Source organism: Trichosurus vulpecula, chromosome 4, assembly GCF_011100635.1.
Source record: "Trichosurus vulpecula isolate mTriVul1 chromosome 4, mTriVul1.pri, whole genome shotgun sequence".
Lineage (NCBI taxonomy): Eukaryota > Metazoa > Chordata > Mammalia > Diprotodontia > Phalangeridae > Trichosurus > Trichosurus vulpecula.
Window position 1 is genome coordinate 366,220,440 of NC_050576.1, and position 23,694 is coordinate 366,244,133.

Here is a 23,694-nt window from a genome sequence, read left to right on the forward strand (position 1 = left end):
TTCTGTCTTAACTCTCATAAACCATCTCCAGCTGATGATAACTAAAAAATCCCATGACTCAAACAACAATACTGACGGAATAATTTCAGAATTCTCTTCTAATCCTGCACCATTGATATTTCTTACACAGAGGAAAAGTAAAGCAGGGACTGGGATTCTGAGGCAAGGCTGCTTGTGCTGTTGGCTAAAGAGAAAGCAGGTCACCGTTAACTAGCTAATCCCAAAACTACAGCACAGAAGCTATCTTCAATGGGGAGATAGTGGTATCAGGAGAAAGAGGATTTCTAATTTGTCTGTCTTGCTCCACTGTTTTTGTAGCAACTGAGCAAATGAAGATTAAATTAGCTGTCATTTATGACTATACTATGTTAAATAAAGTTAAAATCGAGAGAATGACTTTATAAATTGGCATTCTAAGCCTAACAAATCAATGGCATTTAATGAACCAAAACTGGGCAAATCCCTTTGGAGAGCCAACATATAAACAAAGCTATTAATTAGGTCACAGTTATTTCCTAACGAGCCCTTTGTTTGATTTAGCTAGAGTAAACAAAACCATCTCCATCCTTCTTTGTGGAGAAGTATTCACCAGTGAAGCAAAATTCAATTATTATACCTTAAATACCTGCAATTACATGACTTTATTATGACAGTGATGTTGGTTGGCCACTTCATTAGCATGCTGTACTCTCCTAGTCTCAACTTGAGCTTGCAAATAGCAGCAGCCCTGGCTGCTTTACTCCAAAGGTTTAAAGTCAACTGTACTTAAAATAAGTGAAAAGGAGATCACGATTTAGCCTCAGAAGATCTAGATTGACATGGATGGGGGAGACTTTTTGTATGGGCAGGCCAATTTAATTTTCGCACCCCCCAAATTCTTAGCCTTATTTTACATACAATTATGCACATTAAGATAAACAGAGTAGTTGGCTTGGACGCCAAGAATGCCTGAGATGAAGTCTGGCTTCTGACACCTACACATTGACCCTATGACTCTAGGCAAGCCACAAGCCACTTAACTTTTCAGTTTAAGATTTATAATCTTTTATTTAAAGTGATTTATAATCACTTTAAGATTATAAATAGCAGAAAATACCAGCTTGTACTGGTAGAGGGAATTTCCTCATTTGATAGTACCCTATCCCAATGAAATAGTCCCTACCTACCCGTGGGACAATGCTTCCCTGAGGGCACTGACTGCCCCAGTGCCTAGCACAAAAAAATGCTTGTCCATTGAGCCCTTCACAACCTAGCCTCTTCCTATCTTCCCAATCTTCTTACACCTCACTCCCCTGACATGTTCACTGTGATCCAGTGACATGGGCCTACTGGCTGTCCCTTAAACAAGACACTCCATCTCTCAGCTTCAGGCATCTTCTCTGATTGCCCCACCCCACCCCCTCATGTGGAAGGTTCTCCCCTCTCTGCACTGACTAGTTACTGACCTCCCTGGTCTCAACTAAAGTCACACCTTCTACAGGGAGCCTTCCACAACCCCTTTTAACTCTAGTGCCTTCCTCTTGATTATTTCCTATTTATCCTGCACATAGCTTGCTTTGTATAGATTTGTTTGTATGCTGTCTTCCCTATTAGACCATGAGCTCCTTGAGGGCAGGGCTTGCCTTTTGCCTCTTTTGTATCCCCAGTGCCTAGCACAGTGCCTGGCACATAATAGGAGTTTAATAAGCATTTATTGATATTGACTGAGTTAATCAAGCAAAAGTTTGATATCAAGGCAAAAGGGAGTCTTGAGGATTTCACCTCACTTAAGTTGGGGAACACCTGTGTCCTTGTGATCAGGTACATTACTGCTTGACTGTGTCACACCTGAAGAAATAAATACACACGTGATGTCCTAAACCACTAAGGCTTATTTCCCAGAAGGTCCTCCCTTTGAAAGCGGCTGGGGGTTTTGTTGCCTGGTATCTAACCAGAACATTCTTCAATTCTTCCCCATTAAGGGGCAGTTTTTCCACCACAATGACCACTCTAGGAGGACATACTCTGACTGAGCAGGTCCATGGACACCAGAGAATAATCTGATAAAGATTACCAGAGAATGCTGAAGAAGATGAAGATACAGCTCAAGAGGGGAAATGCCGGATTAAGAATTTACACTGCACTCTGGTTCTGCAAAGTACTTTACACATAGTTTCACACGAACCTCACAAAAACACTACAGTAATTATTATGTGAGTTTTACAGTTGAGGAAATTGAGGCTCAGAGCAGTGAGGTGAGTTATCCATGGTCACAGAGTTGGTCAATATCAGAGGCAGGATTTGAAACTGTGTTCTGAACTCCGATTCCAGTACCCCAAAAGTTTATTTGCCTAGAGCTCAAATTGCTTTTCTGATAAAGGATTCAACTCCCCTCAAAGTCCTTCAAAACAGTTAAAATTTCAAATAGAATTGGCCAAATGTAAAAAGAAAAAAAAACTTTCTGTAATCTATCAAATGTAATCCTGATGAGAAAAACAAAGATTAGTGAAAAGTAGAGTGAGATATTCATTTAATTGAGCCTAGAAGATAATACGAAGGGTTAGCTATGCAGAGCCCTGCACAATTCCCCAGGTCAGTCTTGAATCGAAGGGCCGCCCTCTATTTTTTCAGGATTGTCAGTGTTTGTTTTCATGCCATTGCTTTGATCTGACCGTCTGGCAGAGCAGTGTTCAGCTGGTGGTTTTCTAGCGGTCTGGTTATGACACACTGCTGAAAGCTGTGCTTACATCAAATGCATCTGGAAACCTGTCCTGTGCCCTTACTGTTGATCCTTGACCTAGTTCAATTCACCACACAATGTGGTGTGGGCATTCTGACATTATCCATTCATTATGGGTATACTGCCGTGGGTGGTGGTGGGAAAATCATGGCTTCACTGCTGGCACTTTATGTGGGGGCTATATTCCAGGATATAGTCATCAATGATCCCAACGGGATGCTTAATGTGAAATAGGGGCACACTGTTGGTGATGATAAAACTGCCCAAGAAGTCAGACTGGGCATCACCCAGCAGCAATATTCCTGATGTCATACTGAACGGTTGATATAGAACTATACAGGTTGTCAGGAGCATCTCTGTCAGGAAAATACGGGCTCTTCTCCATCCCATTTCCCCCTCCCCTTCTTGTCAATCAGTGTGTAGTCCCATATAACATATCTGTGATAAACCTAAAGAAAATTATATTTGTTGCAGTGTCTATCAGGAAAGAGGATGTGACCACACTCACAGATTTTCTTTGGGGCTTTACTTGATTAGTGTAAGAGATCTCTTAATTGGCCTCTAATAATCAATTTACAGGTTTATTAAAATTTGCATCAAAAAGACAGGAAAAAAATAATCTGAAGCCATGTGCTACTAAGATTAATGAATGTTAAAAGTTGTTGTGAGATATGATGTTCTCAAGCAAAGGCAGGGAGAATGAAAAGAATGCTGAAATTGGCATCACAGAAAGCCTAGGTTTAAATCTTGCTTTTTATACATGAGCTACGTCACCCTGGGTTATTCTTTTCTCTGGGGCTCAGTTTCCTCATCTCTAATAACAGAATCTCGAGGAGTTGTTTTGAGGATGATATAAATTATAAAAAGTGCTCTCACGTTATTCTTTAAGTCCTGGCAATTACGTATTGTCTTTTGTTCAAATCACCTGTAGGGCTTAGACTGAGATGAGGGAATGCAGGAAATCAAAAAGACAGATGAAAAGTAAGTGAAAATGAAATGATAAATATATAGTCCTCTTACCATTATCTTGTCACTATCGATAATAGTGTTTAACCTGTGTGCAATGGTCAGCACAGTGCACTGGTCAAACTTCTCACGAATGGTCTTCTGTATTAATTCATCCGTCCTGAAATGTGACAAAAAATTCAATGCAGAAGAGAAAATGGCAGAGAAAAAGAGAAAACAATAAAAAATCAGATTATGCTTTAGTTGTGGAAAGGAAAAAAGCCCTTATCTATAAAAATACATAAGAATACTTCTTTTTAAAACCAAAATTGTGGATGGAAATGAATAAGAACTATTTTTTTTTAAAATGGCAGAAAATACTTTTTACCTGGTAGGTAGCAAGTTAAACAGTCATAGTTTTTTTTTTAAGGATGTTTGTTTTGTCTCCAGAAAAAGTACTAAAAGACTTTTGGCCACCATGATGCTTTTATCATTCATTTATGCTATTACCAATGTTGTATCATAATAGCAAGACCCTTTTTTCTGTACCTTGGATCCACATTGGCTGTTGCTTCATCAATAATCAATATTCGATTTTTCCTGAGAATAGCCCGAGCAAGGCAAACCAATTGTCTTTGTCCCACACTAAAATTGGATCCTGCTTCTGCCAACTCGGTATCCATTTTGCCCGGAAGATCTTCGATAGCTTCTTTAAGTTGTACCTGCAGGGAAGTAAAGGTGAAGGATGACTTTCTAAACTAATTCTTACTGAAGAAATAATGTCACTCAGCCATGGCATCTTCAAAGATTTTTTTACTTCAGAGACATAAGTTGCTCGTGTCATCCCTAGCCCGCAAATGCTTGAGTGACTAGGAGGGTTACTCCCAACAGTTAATTATGAGGCAGAGTATTGACATGTCAAGGCAAACTTTTTATTTTTTACTTTGGAGAATAAATGTAATGGGAACTTAGATACGTCTTTTGACAAATATCAACAAGCGTAACATTTATTTCAATCTTTTTACAAGTCTATTCATGATTCTATCGCATGCTAACATAGGCCATGCCAATTCAATTTTGAAACAGGCACCATAAGAATTCCTTAAGTTCAACGTGAGAAAAGTTGCTATGTTTTATTTGAAATGTAACTTCAGGGCCTGTGGTTCTCTTAATATCTATGTACTTTGACAGATAGGTTACTATATTGGGTGGCTTCAAAATATACTTTTATCGAGGAATAGATATTTTTCAAGAAGAGAAAAAAATAAAACCTATTTCATGAGATCTATTGCCTGATTTCTTTGGGGATCTCTTCAAATTCTGGTCCCATTTATAAACTTCAAGTGTTAACTTCATCTCCAATGCTTTGAGCCTAACAAATTTAATTTGATTGAGGCAATGGGGAATAAAAGATGAAGACCACATTATCTCTGTCCACACAAAGGTTAAAAGGTTAAAAGTCTTTTAGCTCTAGCCTATCTTTCCAGGTTTATATAATATTACCATACTTTACCACTTTATTTTTTTCTCACCCAAACCAGAATATTTGCTGTTCTCACCATAGTTATCCCATAGACTATTTATCCCCCATTGGTGAAATGCACTCCCTTTCTGGGCACCACCTAGCTCCTTTCAAGGCTTGGCTTGGCTCATGCGTCACCTCCTACCTTTCTTGACTCCTTAGTTATTAGTGCATTCTCCTTCCTCTTCAAGTTATCATATAGATACTTGTATCTCAGAAAAATATAAGATTCTTGAGGGCAAAAGTTGTCTTCCACTCTGTCTATATTCCTGGTGCCTAACACTCACTTAGTAAGTAGTTGTTGGAATGGATTATGGTGATATAATCAGATAAGTATAATCAGATAGGTATCAGATATTATACACACACATATACCTGATCATATGAAATAGATACTTCTATATTGTCACTTTCCCCATCACGATTTTGATATATTGGGGGTCAGCATAAGAAATTAAATGGGAATTTTTTTGAGGTTTGTAGAAGCCATACATGACACACGAAGGCCAGCAGATGACACAGAGCCTATGACCAAACATTTAACCCAAATTTTACAATAAGGTACTGTTCAACACCCCATAAAAGAAAAAGGAAAAATTCCGCTATCTTCTCTGGTACAAAGAGAGGGCCAAAAATTTTTACTTGGATTTTCCAGATCATGGGCGCACCATGCCCCTAACCCCCTGCAATGTGGAAGGGATAACTCTAGAATGTGACAGAGGTCTAGGCAGTGAAATAAAGAAATTAAAGGAAGTAGACAGCAAGAAGAAGATGCATCTGATCTCTCTTGAACAAAGAACACAATAACATAAGTTTGCATTTTTATCAGTCAATTTATTAAGCACTTACTATAGTAAGTATAGTAATGCCCTGTAGAAGGGATACAAAAAGAGGCAAAAGACAGTGCCTGCCCTCATGGAGTTCATAATTTAATGGAGAAGACAACAAGCAAACAAATATGTTCAAACAGGTAAACAAACATCTACAGGATAAGGAGGAAATCATTAAAGGAAGGAAGGCACTTAGGAATTCGGAGGGCTTGGGAAAGGCTTCCTTGTAGAAGATGGGATTTTTATAGCACTTTTTATAAAGCACATGATCTCATCTGATCCTCAAAACAATCCTGTGAAATCTGGAGCTCTTATTGTCCCCACTTTTCAAAGGAGGAAACTGAAAGTAAGAGATTAAGCGGCTTGCCTAGGGTCACTCAACTACTGAGTGTCTGAAGCAGGAATTGGATTCAAGTTTTCCTGAATTCAACACTCCATCCCTTGTTCTACTTGGCTGCTTAAGAAGGGTTCCCCCGAAGGTAGAAAGATGTAGAGAGAGTGCACTCGAGGTATGGGGTTAACATTTATAATCCATGGTTGTAGGTGTAGATGAGAGAGTTGGAAGAGATGAGAGGAAAAATTAGTAATAAGGAAAGAAAAGGAAGGAAGGTAAGGAAGAAAGAAAAAAAGAATGGAAGGAAGGAAGGAGGAGGGAGAAAGGAAAGGGGGAGGAAAGGGAGGAAGAAAGGAGAGGAAGGGAGGGAGGGAGGAAGGAAGGAAAGGAGAAGAGAAAAAAGAAAGGAGGAAGAAAAGAGAAAGAAAAGAAGGAAGAAAAGGAAGGAGGGAAAGAAAGAAGAAAGGAAGAGAAGAGAAGGAAGAAGAGGGTTGGAGCATCTAAACTTATACTACAAGAAGAAAAATTAGCAAAGAAGACTAAGAAGAAGTGGTCAAGTTGGTAGAAAGTAAATGCAGAGACTTACTACATAAGCCAACGGAGGTGAGAAATATAAATAATAAAGTCTACTGTTTTATTCTGAAGTTAAGTATGTCATTCCCTCTAAGCCATACGGACAGTTGTCTTGTTTATGGTAGGTCTACCTTCATAAAATTGTGGTTAACAGGTAACTAATGTCTTAATCTCCAAGAATGATTTCATGGGCTACCACTGGTGTGATGGCAGAGTTGAATCACATGAATATGTGATTTGAAAGAGAGGTTTAATGGAGCCATTAGGCAATTACAATTCAACAGGTCCACAAATACTTCTGAAGGGCTTATGTGCATGGCCCTACACTAGGTGCTGGGGCTAAGATGGCTCAAATCATACAGCTTCATGTCCTAGAGGAGTTTACCTAATAATTATATATAGGAAGCCCAAGGGGTCAACAAGCCAACTCATTAAATAATGGTGACAGCTAAAGCATTCAACAGTTACAACAGTAAATAGCACAAACCAAAAGTATAAAGGTGAGCTAGTCTTTAGCCACACAATAATAACTATGAAATGAAAAAATTCATCTTCAAAGACTGCATAGAGTCAGGGTCTTTTAAAACTCCAAGAAATGAGAAAGTGGGGCTCAGGTTAAATGATTAGCAGGTGCTTTTCTCTAACAGGGGTGGGGAATCTGCAGCCTCAAGGCCATGTGTGGCCCTCTAGGTCCTCAACTGTGGCCCTCTGACTGAATCTAAACTTTACAGAACAAATCCCCTTAATAACAGGATTTGTTCTGTAAAACTTGGACTCAGTCAAAAGGCTGCATCCAACAATCTAGAAGGCCACATATGGCCTCTAAGCCGCAGGTTTCCCACTCTGCTAGAACAATATCTTCTGAGTTGTCTCAGGGAAGTAGTGTAATACAGCAGAAAGAACACTGGACTTGAGATCTATTATATGTATGACTGTGAGAAAGTCATTTTACTTCTGTTTCCATATCTGTAAAATGGTCCTGGGGCAGCTAGGTGGAACAGTGGATATAGCACTGGGCCTGGGGTCAGGAAGACTGGAGTTCAAATCCAGCCTCAGAAACTTACTGGCCTCATGACCCTGGGCAAGTCACTTAATACTGTTTGCCTCAGTTTCCTCATTTGTAAAATGAGCTGGAGAAGGAAATGACATGACCACTCCAGTATCTTTGCCAAGAAAATACCAAATAGGGTTGGCCAAGGGTCAGACACAACTGAAAATGACTAAACAACAACAAAATGGTCCTAATCATCTAGGAAAGTAGTTTGTAAATCTTAAAGGAATCTATAAATTATATAACAACATAAAAGGTATAATTTCAATTTTTTTTTAAATAAAGAGACAAAAGACCAAAAGTTAAAAGACCTGAGGGTTTAGGAATGGTTGTTTTAGAAACTGCACTGAATTCTAGTTCCTGGTCTGCAACAAACTCAGTGTTTCTGGCACGCTACTACTCACAGTATTTCTGGCTTGATAAAACCATCCACAGCCTGTACACTGATCTTAAGAGCCCAGGGTCACAAACATGGAAGTAACAGTTTGAAAATCCCCACAAACATTGTTCTGGACTGTGTAGTTTCATTAAATAGCTTATCTTCTTCCTCTAGGAGCTAACATAAGGTAAAATGCCATCCTTTAATGTATACTTGGAACAAACTGCTTTCTATGGGCTAGACAATGTCCATTTCCATTAATGAAAGAGAATTCTGTCAAAAGAGTCACTACTCCAACCATTGTGAATAGATGGGACTATTAAAAGCTCTACAAGTAGCCTTTGATCTTTTATTTACCATAAGAAAAGTCCACGATTACTTCCTAATATATCTTGGTGAAAAAAAGTAATCAGTAACTAACTTATATTTGATGATAGTGAAGTTACAAAGGAGGCAGAGAGACATAAGACAGGGCAGTGCACAAGAATACAATCTGGAAACCTACATTCTAGCGTTCTAGCTTTGTCATCAATTAGATGTGTAATTCTAGGCTAAATTATATAAAGCCACACCTTTCTGTGTCCATTTCTTCATCTGGGCCTTTCCAACTCATTACAGGTATTTGTGTTTGTGTCTTATAGCCATCAGACTTAGACAATACCCTCCTTGAGGGCGTAGGCTGCAAATTTTTATTTCAGTAACATGGAACACATTGCTTTGCAACAGTGAGAATTAATAATGAAGCTGGGCCAGGTAACTTTAAAAATTATGCCAATTTCTAAAATTCTATTATCCTAAGTTGGTTTTTACTTTTCAAGTTGTATATTACTAATTATTCCACATAGTTTTTATTTTTTATCCTGTTTTCTTGAAATTCTCCATATTCTTTTTAAGTTCTGGGGCACAAATTGAATCCTGTACAAATATTTCAAATTTGTATTCCTGAAAAGCTACATAAAATTAAATTTTTATATGTCAATTTCTATTTTCTTACTAACTTCATTTGGAAATGTAATCCTCTCAAAAATTCTCAAAATGTAACAAAATTACCCTTATGAAGAGATCTTGAAATTTTTTTCACATTTTAAATAAAACCAATAATTTTGTAATGAAAAATTATTAGTACTGTTTAACACTAATTACAAGTGATTCTATACTTTCTTTAATCTTCCATTATCCCCCAATAAAGCTTTAAAAATTCCCCTCTTTTAGGAAGAAATTAAAGATACCTATAGTCATATGAAAAAATGCTCTAAATCACTATTGATTAGAGAAATGCAAATCAAAACAACTTTGAGGTACCACATCACACCTATCAAAGTGGCTAACATGACAAAACAGGGAAATTAGAAATGCTGGAGAAGATGTGGGAAAATTGGAACACGAGTACATTGTAGGTGGAGTTGTGAACTGATCCAACAATTTTGGAGAGCAATTTGACTGTGCCCAAAGGGCTATAAAAATCTGTATACTGTTTGACCCAGCAATACCACTTCTAGGGCTGTATCCCAAAGAGATCATACAGATGGCAAAAGGATACACATGTACAAAAAAATTTATAGCAGCTCTTTTTGTTGTGGCAAAGGACTGGAAATCGAGAGGATGCCCATCAACTGGGGAATGGCTGAACAAATTGTGGTATATGAAACTAATGCAATACTATTGTGCTCTAAGAAATGATGAGCAGGCGGACTTCAGAAAAACCTGGAAAGACTTGTATGAATTGATGCTGAGTGAGGGGAGCAGAACCAGAAGAACATTGTACAATTATAGCCACATTGCGCAGTGACTAACTTTGATAGACTTGGCTCCTCTCAGCAATGCAAGGATCTAAAACAACTCCAAAAGACTCATGATGGAAAATGTCATTCACATCCAGAGAAAGAATTATGGAGTCTGAATGCAGATCAAAGCATACTATTTGCTCTTTCTCTCTTTTTGTTTCTTCTTTCTCATGGTTCATTCCACTGGTTATAATTGTTCTTTAGAACATGACTAATGTGAAAATATGTTTAATGTGAATGTATAGAGCCTATACCAGATTGCACACCATCTTGGGGAGGGAGGGGGAGAAAATTTAAAACTCAAAAGTTTGTGGAACTGAATGTTGTAAACTAAAAATAAATAAATAATTTTAAAAATTCCCCTCTTTTTGGTTGTGCTTCCCCAGCTTTCAGCCTTGGCTCATTCTGCATTTTAGGACTCCTGACACTATTCTTTTGGACCACGCCATGCTTTGGGATTCATCTACAATTACTTGTGCTCTGTTTCATAAGAACTGTTGGGTTTCTCATACACTGACAGTCTCTTTGGACAAGACCCCCTTTGTGTCTTCAGAAGGTCATTCTAGAGGGCTTACTACCTTGAGTTTCCTGTGAATTCTCGTAGACATTTTTCTGACAAACTACGTCAAATTGTCATTGCCTAATTTAGGAAGGTTTAAAAAAATCCTTGGGCATACTACCACCAGATGCTATTGGACTTCATTATAGTCATATATGATCACTGTAGGAAGGAAGATGGAATAGAAAGGAGGGAGGGAAGGAAGAGGGAAGGAAGGAAGAAAAGGAAGGTAGGAAGGAAAGAAGGAAAGAAAGAAGGAAAGGAGGGAGGGAGGGAGGAAGGGAGGGAGGAAGGAAGGAAGGAAGGAAGGAAGGAAGGAAGGAAATTGGGTGGGAATTTTGCTCCAATGAAGGTTAGGAAAAGCAGATCCTTTTTAGCTTCAAAACTCTATGTGTTCTATGAGAATCAGCAAAAAATCACAATTTCTTTTAAGCTGTTCAAAGGGGGAAGAATGGCATTTGAACTCATCACCATATCACGAAGGAACTGAAAATTCTTTAATTTAATGAATCCCAATCCAATGATAACCTTACAGACTGTATGTCAAACTTTCTATTTTGGTGTTATCTGAAAATGATTAGCTTTATCCAGCAAACACTGATAAAATTATCAACAATACTGGACTCAGTATCAGCCCATGATGTACACAATTTATTATGCTATCATGGGTTAAGACATAATGATGGGAAGAAGGGAACTATGGATATGACAAAGTGGATAGACAATGATAAGAAAAAGAATATGACCATGGCACATGGGTTAAATTTGAGTTCAGGTATTTCATTAAGTAGTTTTAAGGGAATTGAAGAAACCTGAGCAATTTGAATGTGCTTAGGAAGTGGATTTAAGGCCTTTTAGAGAATGAAACTTCTCTATGAAGCAATGGAAAGAGCCCAATATTTAATCTAAGTACCTCATACTTTTGAAGAAAGACTAATACTGTAGGTCTGGATTTCATTTCATTTTACAAATACATAAACCTGGACATCGAATACTTCATCATTGTTTTGTTTGAATTCCACTGAGAGATTCTAAAATTCCATTTTTATGTTGTTAACATTTCTGTCATTTTCAGTATTTCTAAGAAGTTACAAAACAACATGGAACTCTACTGGAGTCAACTTAAAACTTGTGTTCTAAGGATGAAATAAGCTTATGTTTTGTCAATAGTTTAAAGACATAGAATTTAGTTATAGATAGAATTGTTTTTCTATTAACACCTCAATTTATTTTCAATATCTTTATTAAAATTCTTATACCTAAGAGTACATTGCTAGTTTTTTTCCCCCAGACTGTCACCTATTTAAAATATGAACAAGGCTCATTGAGACAATGTAGTCATCTACTACTGTAATGGAACTGGTTGAAAAATGGGCACAAAATTCAGAATAATTTTAGCCTGCAATCAGCTAAATATTAGTTGATCAATCAATAAACATTTATTAAGCAACTACTATCTGTCAGGTACTGAATTAGGCATTGGGAATACAAAGACAAAAATAAGAGTCTTTGTCCTCAAGGATTTTATATATTTTATTAAGATAACATGTATGTGGATACATATGTATACACTTAAACACATTGTTTCCCATCTGATAGTACTAGAAGGGTGGTGGTAATCCTTAAAGAACCATGGAAATTCTGAAGAAGGATGTGTTTGGAGGAAGAAATGAGTTCCATTTCAGTTGTATTGAATTTGGATTCTAATCAGATATCCACTTTGAAAAGTCCCCTTAAGCAGCTGGTGTTGAAGGTTGAGAGCTCAGGAGAAAGACTAAATTATAGCTCGGGAAGTCATCTGCATGGAGATAACTGAACCCATGGGAGCTTATGGTCATCAAGTGAAGAGAGCACAAGACAAAGCATTGGGGGCATAGCACTATTAAGGGGTTGAATATGAAAGGAGTCTTAGAAGGAGTGGTCTGACAGGTTAGAGAGCTAAGAGTGTACAACAGAATGAAAATCCCAAAAGAACAGAATGTTTTGGGGTTGGCCAACAGTATGTCTACAGAATCCAGAAAGATGAGGGCTGAGTCTAATAGACTTAGCAATTAAATTATTGATAATTTTGGAGAGGACAGGTTCTGCAAGGCTGGATTCAGATGGCAAGTATCGAGAATTGAGTCTTAGGAGGAGTGGTCAGACAGGTTAGAGAGCTAAGAGTATACAACAGAATGAAAATCCCAAAAGAACAGAATGTCTTGGGTTTGGCCAACAGTATGCCTACAGAATCCAGAAGGATGAGTGCTGAGTCTAATAGACTTAGCAATTAAAATTATTGATAATTTTGGAGTGGACAGTTTCTGCAAGGCTGGATTCAGATTGCAAGTGAAGACATTCAGTGGGCCAGATAATGAGGATTTTTAAAGGACTCTTGAGAGACCTGGGAATGTTTGTAGATAGGAAAGAATGAGCCAGCCTATAGGAAACAGATTATAGCCCTTGGAGGTCACCATGTCTAACTGCCTTCTACAAAGTGGAGGGACCTGAGGCCAAGAGAGGTTAAGCGATTTGTTCAGGTATACAAGATGACAGAGTCTGAGATGATGCCAAGTGGCTTTGAAATGTTAAGTAGGGGGGAAAAGGGAACCCAGGGTGAATGGCCTCTAGTTTCTTGGTAAAGCAGGAGAAAAAGTCTTTTGTTGAGGTAAGGTGAGGTGAGAAGCGCTATGAGAGGTTGGAAAGGAAGAGGGGTCTGGAATAGCTATAGTGGGGAATGTAACAAAGAATCAATTAGGGAGGAATAAAAGGGTTGTAGTAAGGACCCAGTGGAGATTAGAAACTGGAGGAACTGGTGGGTGTAGCCCAGACTTTGCTATACTTCTGAGATGAATTTAGATTTTATTAACATTACGATAAAGTAAATAAGCACCTAATACATGCACAAGAGCAGTTTGATAGACAATGAGAGCAGATATATATTTTAAATAGGCATTGTCCTTGCCCTCGTGGCACTTACAGTCCAAAAGGAGAGATGGAGTCTAACTACAGTAACTATAATATATGATATATACGTATATTACACATCATGTGCATTAGAAAAGTAAAGAACAAACCACAATGTGAGGGCTAAGAGGGAAGATCATCAGTAACAGGTGACTTTGTATGGTAGGATCAGGGAAGGTTGAAGGGATTTTGCCTGGATTAATTTTATTAGCTAGAGAGCCTATGGATGTTTAGTTAGGAAACAAGTTGTGAAATTATTTACCTGCAGCTGCAATTCACAGTCTCTTAAGGTGTGTAACAAAAGCAATACTGCCACTGAATAAATATGCATCCAATTCATATGCAGAGACTGACAATCTTAAATACCCTCAAATGGCTGATTACCTTCCAAACAGAAGATGAAGTAATGAGTCTAGATTTAGGGAAAAAAAATCCCCAAGTCTTCTGGGAAGTTGGGTGGATGTGTAAAGATTTATCATAGACACACCTCTAGAAAACAAGAATTACAGGTAAGAAACTGTCTGGCCTCCAAGGTTGGCGGTGCACAGTAGAATCTTATCCAACACATTAAAATTTCAGAGACATCCCTAGAAGGGTAAAATAAGTGACAACTATGTGGGTAACAGGGGAAAAAATAAGCCAGAAGAACTGACCCAATTGCTTTAGTCTCATTTATAGGTACGTTTTTTCTTATTCTTTTCTTTTTGTAAGAGTTACTACAACATCCTCTAAACAGCTGCAAACCATTAAGCCATAGGTAGCCCATTTTGTGGGATGTTGTAGGCTGGATTTATGCAGAGGATAGGGTATTAGGAGGAGGCTAGGTGGTGCAGCGGATAGAGTGCCAGGCCTGAAGTCAGGAAGACTCATTTTCATGAGTTCAAATCCAGCCTCAGACACTAGTTGGGTGACCCTGGGCAAGTCATTTAACTCTGTCTGTTTCTTCATCTGTAAAATGAGTTGGAGAAGGAAACGGCAAACTACTCTAGTATCTTCCAAGGAAACCCCAAATGGGGTCACAAAGAGTCAACATGACTGAAAACAACTGAATAACAATAATAATTCACCACCAAAATCCCTTGCTTCTCTGAGGTTCTACAGTTCTTAGTGTTTATTAAGTTCTGAAGAAGGATGTGGACTGGCTTAAGAGGTGACCTGGGTCCAAGTCTCACCTCTGATACATGCTGGCTGTGTGACCCTGGGCAAGTCACTCAAACTCTGAGTGATGCAGCCCCAAGCCTATAAATTGCAGACCAGTTACCAGACTGAATTTAGTGGAATTTGTTGCATAGCAAGTTTCCTAAAATGATTTTCACAGGTCCTGACCAAAAAAGGCAAACCAAACCCAAACCCAAACCCAACAAAACCATTAAAAAACAAAACACACAAAACCCCAATGGAACAAAAACCAGTTTTCAACACTGTGCTAGGTACCATAGACAAAACACAAGGAGAGTAAAAAACTTGATTAAGCTCCCTTGAGGAAAGAAATACAAATACAGACTACATACAATAGGTAAGAGGAAGGTAGTTCATAGATATGCACTGATAAGCCTCTAAAAGAAGCTGTGTGATATTCCTACAGCAAAAATATACATATAAGGGCGCTGTTAGAAATAAAGTAAAACCTAATTCTAACAGCTCAGTCAAAAGTATTTCTTTCTTGCCTCCTATTACACAGACCTACCTTTGGAGTATTAAGATGTCACTTGTTACTTTTTAATATGCTTTGACCTTAATTGTATTTGACATTGGTGAAACATTTTCTCTGTAAAGCCCTAAGTGATTAATAGGTATTATCTCAGTTATCTTTTGGGTAGTAGTGGTATTATCTTCCCTACCTAATCTATGTAAAAAAAGGAAGCAAAAAGAAGTTAATTTCTCAAGGTAACTCACTTTGTCATTGGTCAGGTTGATACTAGAAAACAATCTTGAACCCTAATCCAGTACTTAACTCTCCTAAGGACAAATGAGGTAACATATTAGTTACGTAGTAACTTAGAATATAGTAATTTGAATTCCCAGAAGAAGGTAAATGGACAACAGTAGATACTTTATTGCTTATTTTCTATTCTTCCAAGGACAAGGATGCTGAGTGCTATAAAATGATAGCTGAATAGTTCCAATTTGCTTTCCAAAATGATTGCACAGATTCACAACTCCACCAACAAAGTACTAATGTATCTATTTTCCAACAATCCCTCCAACTTAGATTATTCCCATCTTTTGTCACTTTGCCAATTTGTAGGGCAAGAAGTTAAACTTCAGGGTTGTTCAGATTTGTATTTTTCTGATTATTAGTGACTTGGAGCATTCGAGAACTGATTGTTCATATCCTTTGATCATTTATCTTTTGGGGAATTGTGTGTAACTGTTAACTGCTTATATATCTTGGATACCGAACCCTTATCAGAGAAATTTAATACCAAGATTCCCTCTCTCCCATTAACCACTTTCCTTCTTATCCTAAGTGCACTGATTTTGTTTGTTCATAAATTTTTCAGCTTCGTGTAATCAAAATTATCCAAGTTATCTTTTGTAATTTCCATTATCTTTGGTTCAGAATGTACCTCCTACCCACAGCTGTGAGATGTACATGATCTATTTCTCTTCAATTTTTTTTACGGCCTGATCTTAAATATTAAGGTCATATATCCATTTAAAATGTATTGTGACATATAATATAAAGTGTTGGTCTACGTCTAGTTTCAGCCAGGCTGCGTATCAGTTCTACCAGCAGCTTTTATAAAATAAGAATCTCTTTCCTAAGTAATTTATATTTTCTGGTTTAAGTTCCATTGTTTCTGATTCTTCCTTGTCTAATCTGTTCCGTTGACCTAAATCATTATTTTTTAACACAAAATAACTAACTAACCATAATAAATATGTCTTTGTTGATTGTGGCTTTAGTTTAGTTTTAGGGCTGGAGGGCTATTTTCTTTCATCCCTACCTCTTTTCCTCATTGCCCTTAATATTCTAGATCTTTTATTTTTCCAAATGAATTTTGTCACTTTGTCTAGTTCTATAAAGTATTCCTTTCATACTCTGACTGACACAGTATTAAAATCGCAAATTAACATTGCTAGTATTTTAATTTTTATTAATATTGGCATGCTCCAACCATGAACACTGCACAATTCTCCAGGTATTAGAGTTGTTCTTTATGTATCATTTCAGAATAAAATATATACAAGTGCTTATTTGGTGGATTTATTTTTAGATATTTTATAATAATTTGGAAAGTGCTTCTGCATTATTGCCTGGGATTTTGTTATTATTCTATAGAAAGGCAGCTGATGCTTAAGGATTTATTTTATAGATTATAACTTTGCTGAAGCTATCATTTCAGTAAGTATCTTTGCTGATTCTTTAATATTTCCTTAGTCAACCATCATATCATCAACAAATAGGGACAGTTTTATCCTCTATACCTAGCTAGGTATACCCCTTTAATCTCTTTTTGTCTTACTGCTATAGCTAGAATTTTCAGAATGGTATCAATGAGTTTGGGCATCCTTACCTCATGCTTCACTCCAGTATTTACTGGGAAAGTGGATCCTCATTGCATAAGAAGGCTGCCTTTGGTTTTGGTTACCTTTTATGATATTAAAAAAAGTCCCTGCATGCCTACACTTTGTAAGGTTTTTAGCATAAATGAGTGATACACTTTGTCAAAAGCCTTTTCCTCATCCATGGAAATAATCATATGGTTTCCGATGTTTTTATTTTTTAACATAATTATGTTGATTGTTTTTCATCCCTGCATCTGTGGTATAAATCTAATTTGGTCATGATGATCTTTGAATAAGTTGCTGTAGTCTGTCAGGATTTTATTTAAATTTTTAAATCAGTTTTAATTAATGATATTGGTCAATAGTCCTTTGTGTTTTATTCTTCCCTGGTTTAGATATTATGACTATACTTGTCTCAGAAAAGGAATCAGGGTATTTTTGTTCGCAATTTTTAAGAATAATTTGTGTAGTATGGGTACTAAATATCATTTAAAATTCTGATATAATTATCCAACCCATTTGGTGCCTTAATTCCTTTTTCTGATATTAGATTATTCGATTTGGTCTTTGTTGTTGAGGTTTATTTTTTGAATGTTTTATTCTGTTTTGTGTTCTCAGTTTTCTTGGTACATAACAGTGCATAGTAGGTTCTGATAATTCTTTTTTTTCCTCTTGGCTTTGTTGTGAATTTACCTGAACATCTTGTTCTTTTCTTCAGTTATTTTCTTTTTTAAAATATGGAATAGCTCTTGGGGAAGGTGAGAGGTGAGGGTTACTGGGGGAAATTACAATGAAAGTTTATTTAAAACAAATAAAAGAGAGTAGCTGAGCAGATAAGCTTCCTCTCAGAACCTACCATTTCATATAACAATATAAACATATAAAATTGAAATAAAGAAAATTCTATAAATTACCTCTTGCAAGGCATTCCACAATTCTTCATCTGTGTACTCATTAAAAGGATCCAAATTTTTTCTCATTGTTCCAGTGAATAAAACAGGTTCCTAAAATTCCAATAAAATATCTATCAATGTATGAAGTTGAATGTGCAAAGATTTATTCATTTATTTTAACAAAAATATAATAAAGCATAAAATGTCACTACCTTGAAGTAACAAATGCTAGTGAATATATAAAGCTTCTATATTTGTTCTACATAGCACCTATATCTTACATAGTTAAACAGCATAAACAGTATAATTTTTCTGGTGATATTTGTTTAACAAATAGGAAAAACCACACCAGTTATTTGATGAACCTCACTTTAAGGGTACCAATAAAAACCAATGGTAGATCCAGGTGTAGTACCTCGGAAATATGAATAACATGATTAGTTAAGACTTGTGACTTGAGAGGAAATTGCTAAACTTCATTACACTAGCATTGAATGATAAACAAGGACATTCTCTCCACTGGTAAAAGATATTGCTGGTTATGGGAAGTCTCCCAGACTAACACAACTGGGACTTTCTGTTCCTGCCTGAAGGAGAAATTAACTAATGCGAAATGAACACCCTTTCTATTAAGAGACTTAAGCTGATATCTATTTTATCTTTTCCATTCATCCACTGGGACGGATGCCCTACTATTATTAACCATAAGGGTGGAATAAGATGGAAACCATTTTGAGGAGTGCCATAACCAAAGTATGTACATTTAAGAACTCATTTCTCAACTTCGGGAGTAGTTGAGGATCCACCCCTGTATTATGTTTCTTTCTGAACCCCAATGATAATGTAAGTTTAAAAAAGAAACATAACAATCAGATAATATGGCTCATTTAACATTTTCTTATAAGGCATAAAATCAGACAAATGACATATAAGAAGTGAGTACCAAAGAACAAAACTGTTATCCACCCTCAGAGAAACACAGGACAAATAAGTATAGTACAGTCTTACGTAAATACGTACAAATGTATATGTTTATATATGAGTATGATTATAGATGTTTAAGTATATGTATGTAAGGGTATACATATATATGTGTGTATATATATATATTTTTTTGTGTATGTATATGTCTGTATATGTATGCATATGTATATGTATACACACATACCTGCATTTAATTGTAGCCTTCGGCAGAGGAGGGGGAGGAAGAAGGGGAAAAAGAACAAAGTAAAAGGTGCACAGCAGAGAACAAAAGAAAACTTACAAGGAAGCAAAGAAAAGGTGGACAGCTCTCAACACAATGCATATATTTATTACATAGGTTTTACTGAACGGAAATTTATTGCTGTATATTTTGAATCCTCTCTTATGTTTTACTGTGCACATGACAATGTTTTTTCCCCCTTTTCTTATTTTGTATTTAAGCTTTAATATTTAAGTTTATAATGTTTCTTTTCCTTTTCTTATTGTGTATTTAAACTTAAAATTTAAAAAATGATGAAAAAAATAAATTTGGGGGGAATGAAAGAAATTTCTGTCACTTTTTAAAAAAGGAAAAAAAGAATAAAACTGCCTGATTTTAGAGGGGCAGTGGAATAAAGATGTTCAGTTTCACATTTAGAAGGAGTAACAATGAAAAACAGGACTGTATCATTTTACCGGGATCTACTATTCAGACTCTGGTGTGTCCTTCATTGCAGTGGTGTCTCAAGCGATCCCAAAGTATTCCCTCCAGTTTTAAACAAGCAGGAACATGGTTGTAAATAAGGTGGATTTTAGTGTAAGTACAGTGGATTTTAGTGTGTATAAGGTGGATTTTTGTTATTATTTCTTAGAGTTTAGTTTCCCAGGATCCATAGACATAACAATCTCTTGTTCCCAGGTGTTAGATATGAGTTCTCACAATTGTGGTTCAAAAATTCTCCATCCTGCTTGCACAGCATTATATAATGACAAATAATATAAACATTAAATTGTAAATATCTACTGTGACTGCGCACAGTGAGATTTAGGGATGAGGTGATGTAAACCTGTAGGGCTACTGCTGGCAATATGATTTCTTTGTTCATTGTCCTATAAAACAGGTGGGCACTGGTCAAGAAGTGGAGAATCCTTAGGGTTGAATGCATAAGCTGGACTGCTGTGGGTGCCTTGATCAGGCCCCATCAAGGCTTGGGGGGAAACGGTGTTTGCCTCAACTGGCCCCCACTGAGGCTTGAGGGGGTTTAGGAGAGTGCACAAGCTGTGCCTGTCGTGGAGATGTAAGGGTAGCCGCCACACCCTTCTCACCAGCTCCTGTGAGAAGGGTGATTAGGGAATGCTGTAGGAGTTGGTGCTCCCATTATCAGCAACCCTTGTGACAAGACTAGACTAGAATAAAGTGAGATTATTAACCCCTTGGAAGCTGTCTTCCTGTCTGACCAGATCTAGAGTGAACCTGTGCTAGCAGCCCTCCTGTGTGCTGTTATCTGTCATATAATGGTTTAGGGCAGGGGAAGGGAACCTGTGGTCTTTTAGGTCCTTAGGTGTAGCCTTTTGACTGAGTCCAAGTTTTACAGAACAAATACTTTTATTAAGGGGAAGTCTGGATTCAGTCAAAGGGCTATACTTGAGGACCTAGAGGGTCACATGTGGCCTCGAGGCTGCAGATGCCTCATCCCTGGTTTAGGGGAAAGAGTTCTGGACTTGGGGCCACATGACTTGTGTTGAAGCCACAGCTCTACTACCTGTGTGACCCTGTGCACTACTTTAGATTTACTACTGTAAAACAAGGAGGTTGGAATTGGTGGTTCTTAATCAGGAGTCCATAGAACCCCAGAACATCTATTGTTAGGTTTCAGTGGGTTCATGAAATTATACGGGGAAAAAATACATCTTTATTTTCACTAACCTCTAGCTGAAATTTAACATTTCCATCAATTGCTATAGTGTGCTTTAGGGAGTCATGAAGACTCATCATTCTGAGTTCAAATCCAGCCTCACTTACTAGCTATGTGACCCTGGGCAAGTCACTTCACTCTGTTTGCCTCAGTTCCTCACCTGTAAAAGAAGCTGGAGAAGGAAATGGCAAACCACTCCTAGTAAGTACCTTTGCCAAGAAAACCCCAAATGGAGTCACAAAGGCTGAATCCAGAGGCTTTACTCACTTATGAATGTAGGCAACAAATATTATTGTGAGGAATCCACAGGGTTCATCAGATTGCCAAACAGGTCCATTACACAAAAAGAACCCCTGGATTAGATGGTCTGGCTGTAAATTATCAACTTAACTACTCTAACAAGTTTTCCTATATGTATCTTTTGTTTAAGGAGAAAGACAACTACCTTTCTTCCCTCAAAACGTTAAGTTCTTTGGGAACAGGCCTTGAGAAAGTCAATGGTGGTCCTAACATAAGACCATTTCTCAATTTAAAAAAACTTTCATTTTCATTACAAACTTAACAAACACAAACATTATACTATGCAAAATGTAAAGGATATGAAATAGTGTGAACTTTACATAGTTTGTTTTTTAATATTGTGTATACTATTTCTTTGTGTTCCCTTCTGGACTACTTTCTTGTTTTCTTCTGCATGTTTTTTTAATGCTTTATTGACCATTGCTGAATTTCTGAGAAGCTCAAGAACATAAAATAGATAAGTATACTACTTCTTCTTCTAACCATGAAAAATAATGACAGAGAGACATTTCATGGTTTCACCTATCAAACTGGATTTAGGATTGGTAGGGGGAAAAATTGACAATAGAGATAGATGGCATCATTAATGAAAAATATGTACTCCTAAGGATGGGACAGGAATTTAAAAGGCTCTAAATGAATCTGATAGCTGGCCATAATGAATCAAGAAAGAAATGTGATATACAGAGAACTATTGCCTTTTAAAAATATACATACTGATTGTGAATAATGGCCCAAAATTGCTTTGGGGGGGACCAAATGAATTTTCTTTTAATTGGACCAAATTATTGAAAAATTTTATCCTTGAGCTCAAGGCTAGGCTACCATTGAGTTCTATAGGTGAAAATAATTCATTCTCTCTGTTTTGTTCACACCAGACTTACAGAAAGCAACTTGCTCAGTCTAGAGAGAAAGAGGATAAGAAGTGTCTTTAATGGGAGCCCATGTTACCCCACACCATTTGGTGACATCTCCTGCTCTATTGGGGTTCTCTGAGAGGCTAGCAGTAGACACAGAAGACAAATGAGTTAACCTTTGGGTGCTTCCCTGCTGCCTTAACCCTATGGTTTCCTGATGTGTCCACATCCAAACTCATCTCCACTGCTGGGAAGTTACTTTTGATGCCTCATTTTTATCTCAGCAATTTCTTCCATTTCTCTCTTTTATCTGTTTGATCACCCAGTGTCCAGCTAAGGAGAAGAATTTTATAATCTGGACTTCATTGAAAGAATCTAATAGGTTAAATTAGGCCAGGGGCAATAACTCGGCTCACAGAACATGAAAAGGAGAGATAAGAATGCTTATGCTTCCCAATAATCACAACTACAGGGTTTAAAGGAAATGACCTTGCATAACTGATATCATTTTGTTTACTTTTTCAAGTGGGAGGGGAATGGTTGGGAGGGAGAGAATTCTGAATTCAAAATTTAAAAAGAAAAGAATATTAGAAATAACTAATAAACTTATTTTTTTAAAAAAAGGAAATGACCATTACCCTGATCTGAAATAAACACTATAAAATAAAAAATAAAATCCTTCCCATGGCACAAATAAACTGATTTGTTAAAGAAATGTTTCTCCCACATAACACACTCTCATCTAGCAGCTGAAGATTCACCATCTCTGGGGGAAACAAACAGAATTCCACCTAATTACAAAATCAGATTCTAGAAGATGTCAACAGTAACTGAGAGGGTTTCTTGTTTTTAGATTTTTTTAAAGAGGGTCTTCCTTCGTCGTTAAGGGAAGAACAGCTTGATAGTTTGAGAATCTTAGTAAGTGGATATTTTGGAAGACTGTGATTTCAAAAAACTGAAAAGTTCTATCACCTGCCCCAATATATAAACAACTGCTCCTCAAACTCAGTCCTTTCAGAGGCAAGCTCCTAAATCTGAAAGAGCTGATTCTTTTTATGCCTTAGGGAGTATGGAAGGGTACTGGCACCTTGGCCTTCAAAGGGGCTGGAGTAAAAATCCTGAACTCTGGAAGAATTCAACAGCAGCTCAATCTACTTGTGTTGTTACAGAGAATCATAACACCACTTTCTTTTTAAGAAGGTCTCTGGCTTATTAACTCCAAATCAGGGTGTCATAAAGAAAAATCACGCCAATGGAATTTAAAAAAAGAAAAAGTTCATTGTAATTACAGTATTTCTCTAAGTTTTCCTCTGTCGACTTGAAAAAGGAACTTGAATCAATCTCTCTTGCTTGACTTAGCAACAGAAAAACAAAAGAGCAGGAAAAATCTTTCTCCTAGTTATGACATGTCAAAGATATTTATTTCAATTAGTAAAACTTCCATCAAAACCTGTTGAATGAGAAAAATGGTTTAATAAAACATTAACTGATGGAAGAAACATTTTCCTTTAAAACCAGCAAGTAATTTAACAACATATGTTTTAATATGCTGATGTGTTTTATATATGTTGCTCACTTTATGTCCTACTTCATTCCTCTTTCATAGGCTT

The 23,694-nt window shown here is 36.9% G+C and overlaps 1 protein-coding gene across 1 annotated transcript in view; it reads right to left on the reverse strand.

Annotated features, from left to right (window-relative positions):
- ABCC4 (ATP binding cassette subfamily C member 4) overlaps positions 1–23,694 on the reverse strand; it is a 286,747-nt gene that overhangs the window by 21,973 nt on the left and 241,080 nt on the right. The window contains exons 27-29 of the mRNA XM_036757037.1: positions 18,070–18,159; positions 4,214–4,386; positions 3,740–3,845 (exon numbers count right to left, since the gene is read on the reverse strand). Coding sequence (XP_036612932.1) covers positions 3,740–3,845; positions 4,214–4,386; positions 18,070–18,159 — 369 coding nt within the window. The remainder of the gene's footprint in view (positions 1–3,739; positions 3,846–4,213; positions 4,387–18,069; positions 18,160–23,694) is intronic.